Below are 3818 nucleotides of genomic sequence, written 5' to 3' on the forward strand. Positions count from 1 at the left end.
CGAAATATTATTCATTAATTCTTGACACTACTCCGGATATCTCACACAGAAGAATTATCTATTGTTATTGGATTTGTTAATACGTTCATTGCCAAGCTGAAAATTGGAATTTCGTGTGGTGGCCAAATTTTTTTTTAATTTTTTTTATTTAGTGAGCGACGTCCACGCGATAACGCGTGATCAGCAGTTAGGGTGAGAACTCGCATCACGCGATATCGTTCGTTGCCAAGCTGAAAATTGGAATTTCGTGCGGTGGCCAATTTTTTTTTATTTTTTTATTTAGTGAGCGACGTCCACGTGATAACGCGTGATCGGCCGTTTGGTGAGAACTCGCATTACGCGATATCGCGTGATTGGCAATGAACGTGTTAATCAATATTACGATACAAATATAGCAGAAATTTCTTAACTTTTTTGGATTTTCAATCTGTAAAAGATACCACTGGGCAAGGACTATTTGAATTTATAAAAAATTATTGAATATTAACATTTCGGATTTACGTGGACAAGCTTATAGATAACGGTTCAAATCTGCGAGGCAAGCATAATGGACTGCAGGAAAATAATCCTTAAAATAATTTCAAGGGCTTTTTTTAATCCGTGTGCCGCTGATCTATTGAATTTGTTAGTTAATGATGCAGCTAAGATATCCTGTGAAACTGTAAATTTTGGGGGGCTAATACGGGAATTATATAATTATTTTTCAATATCTGTGAAGCTTTGGGCTATATTAAAAACATATTCGTGTTTTAAATTTAAAACCACTTTCTGCTATTAGGTGGGAAAGTAGAGCCACTTAAAAATAATATCAAGGAAATTTACCAGGTTCTTTTTGATATTACAGAAGATGAAACTAAAGATATCGATTCTAGAGTTCAGGCAGACAACTTAATTTCAAATATTTATTCATTTAAATTTATTTGCTCTGTTCATGTTTGGTACGAAATCTTAAGTCTCGTACATGTTGCAAGCAAAATAATGCAGAATCCGACGTTTGATGTAGGAAAAATTACAGAAAATCTTGATTATTATTATTTGACACCTCCAGGGAGTCCAAGGACTGATCGAGGGAGGGCACCTGCTCTACAACTCCAACATTCAATCACCAACTGACCGCAACTACACCAACGCCATCTACCGCCGACCACCACTGGTATTTCCACAGACAATCACAAACATCCACGTCCATGGCGGGATTCGAACCCGCACCCTTTTGGCTGGTTATGTTATACAAGAATTAAATACTCGCCGAACAGACCAATATTTTGAAATCACAATCACAAACATCCACGTCCATGGCGGGATTCGAACCCGCACCCTTTTGGCTGGTTATGTTATACAAGAATTAAATACTCGCCGAACAGACCAATATTTTGAAAATATTATTAGAACTGCAAAAGAAGTAGCAAACGATCTTAATATTGATCCTATTTTTCAAGACATTATCAAAATAACAAAAACAAAAATGTTTGGTTACGAAGCATCAGATGAGACAACGCATGATCCTAAACAAAATTTAAAATTTTTTTTTCGTGATTTTAAACACGACAATAACTTCAGTCACGGAAAGTTTCATACTCTTAAAACAACATAGCGAGGACTTGAAAGTTATAGAAGACATTAGCAAATTAAAAGATCGGAGCGATGAAGATTTAATGAAAAATTGTAAAGATTTGCACTTAAAACTGGGCGACAATCGCGATATTGTTGGTATGACTTTATTTGAAGAATTAAAAACTTTGCAATGTTTTATTTAAAAAGAGTCGGCTCCTCAGTATGTTTTAAATTATTATATATACGAAAATAAATTAACCGACACGTTTCCGAATACTGCGAGAAGGTACACCAACTTGCCACCATATTGGATCGAGAGTCGTATTTGTTCGAGCTCTTGATTTTTTCGACTTTATAGCGAAATGGGAGGTTGTTCTGCTCCAAATTGTACAAACAGGCATTCTAAAGGATTCAATGCTATCGATTTCCAAGAGATCAGGATAACCTAACCTAGCAGGCGGGAAAATGCAACCGAACACCGGTGTACCACTCACGCAAAAATGCGTCCGCTCCGGTCTGCCATGTTAACGAACCGCCCGTTGGCAGGGAAAGAGTCCGATTTGGAAATGGATTTTTGGAAAAAATAAATAATGAGCGCTAATTTTTATGAGTTGCGTTGTTATCATCTAAAGGTAAGAAATTGTCTGATATGCTACGTTTCGCATTTAAAGATGAATGACCCCAAATAACTATAGCCATGAATTCGATTTTGTAATTGGAAACTTAAAAACGTGGTCTCTATACTTAATTTTTAAATAATTCTCCCTAGCAAAACTATCTGAAATGATGAATCATGTTTTACTTAATGTTTGAGTGATCATATTTCAGCATTAGAAACTTGCATAAATATATTCTGTTCTTTTGATTCTTTATAGAGAAAAAAAGAAAGAAAATATATAGCAGTTCATTAATAGTTTGAGAAACTTGAATTAAGAAACTACAGCTTTTCTTTTTAATAATGCATAGTTTGATGCTGGTGTTAATGGCTTATTTTTGCAAAGTGAATTTACAATACAATAATAAATTGTTGCTCTTGTTTAAAAATCAAAATGTTAGTCCATGTCCAGAAATAATACAATTTTTCAAGTAACAATATTCCATTTAGATGAGATATGATAAAACAAATTAAACAAACGAAACTTAAATATATTTCTACCTTATTTAGGTCCATTTTGAAGAAAACCAGTTTGAGTCAAAACGGGCAGATAATGTGAAGAAACTAAAGCCAAATGCCATTCCAACACTTTTTGATGATCCAAATCCTCCACTAAACCAGGCTATTCAATAACAACACAATGCCTTAAATAGTGATAGTTTCAATAGGGAAGAACCACACATAACAGAAACAGATGAAATAGTACCATCACACACTGAACTTAATCACACTGAAGCTCTACAAAAGAAAAATATCGAACAGCAGTTGGAAATAGCAAAACTAAAACTAGATTTAAAATCAGCCACCATGCAACTTGAAAGAATTAAGAAATTTTTATCACCGGAACAGTTACAATCTTTACAACATCAGTCAGCAGAACATAAATGGTCTAATGAAGGTATTATTTCTGGCCCAAAATTACGGTATGCTTTAGATGCTCATACTCATCGACTCCTAACAATAACAAACTATCCAACACCATCATACAGTACATTAAATAGAAGAATTCAGCACATACAAATAGATGTTGGCATATTTTACGATTTGATTGAGCTTCTTAAAACAAAGATATCTGCGATGGATACAAAAGCCAACAATTGTGTGTATTATTAATAGATAGATGAAATGCAAATAAGTGGAAGTACTGCCTTTGAAAAGACCGAGCAGTCATTCTTAGGACACGTAATTTAGGTGATAAAACTAAGAATGGAAACCACCTTACAACTGATGGTTCATGGTATTTGTGAACCATGGAAACAGATAGTTGCAAGTCATATTACTGGCCCCAGTACCGACATGTACGAACCTGAATTTCCTTGTAATTTTAGTATTGATCTTTTTGTACATTCTTTGAGTATGAATAAATTGCTTTCTTGTTTAAATAATTTGCCTGATTCCTGCTTACCAATGCACTGCTCATAAAATTTGATTTCCCCACCACACCTGCCAAATCATATTTATCACTGCTTACTCTGTGTAAATTGAATGAACATTTGTTAAAATTTCATAAATAATACCAACATTTACTTAGTATTGCTATCCAGAGCAGAGTATAGGCAACCAGAATATATGCTCCATTTCTAATTTCAAATAATTGTGGTCAGCTTTA

At 34.3% G+C, this 3818-nt stretch overlaps 1 protein-coding gene across 1 annotated transcript; it reads left to right on the forward strand.

Moving 5' to 3' along the window:
• Positions 1–1935: 1935 nt before the first annotated feature.
• LOC150098507 (uncharacterized) lies at positions 1936–3585 on the forward strand. Its single transcript, XM_090405245.1, has 3 exons — positions 1936–2186; positions 2720–2826; positions 2863–3585. Exons 1-3 carry the CDS (start codon positions 2145–2147, stop codon positions 3320–3322), a joined length of 609 nt encoding a protein of 202 aa, XP_090261371.1. The 5' UTR covers positions 1936–2144; the 3' UTR covers positions 3323–3585.
• Positions 3586–3818: the final 233 nt, after the last annotated feature.

This window comes from Typopeltis vanoorti, chromosome 15 (genome assembly GCF_054136105.1).
Source record: "Typopeltis vanoorti isolate ZY-2024b chromosome 15, IOZ_Tvanoo_1.0, whole genome shotgun sequence".
In the NCBI taxonomy this organism is placed as follows: Eukaryota; Metazoa; Arthropoda; class Arachnida; order Uropygi; family Thelyphonidae; genus Typopeltis; species Typopeltis vanoorti.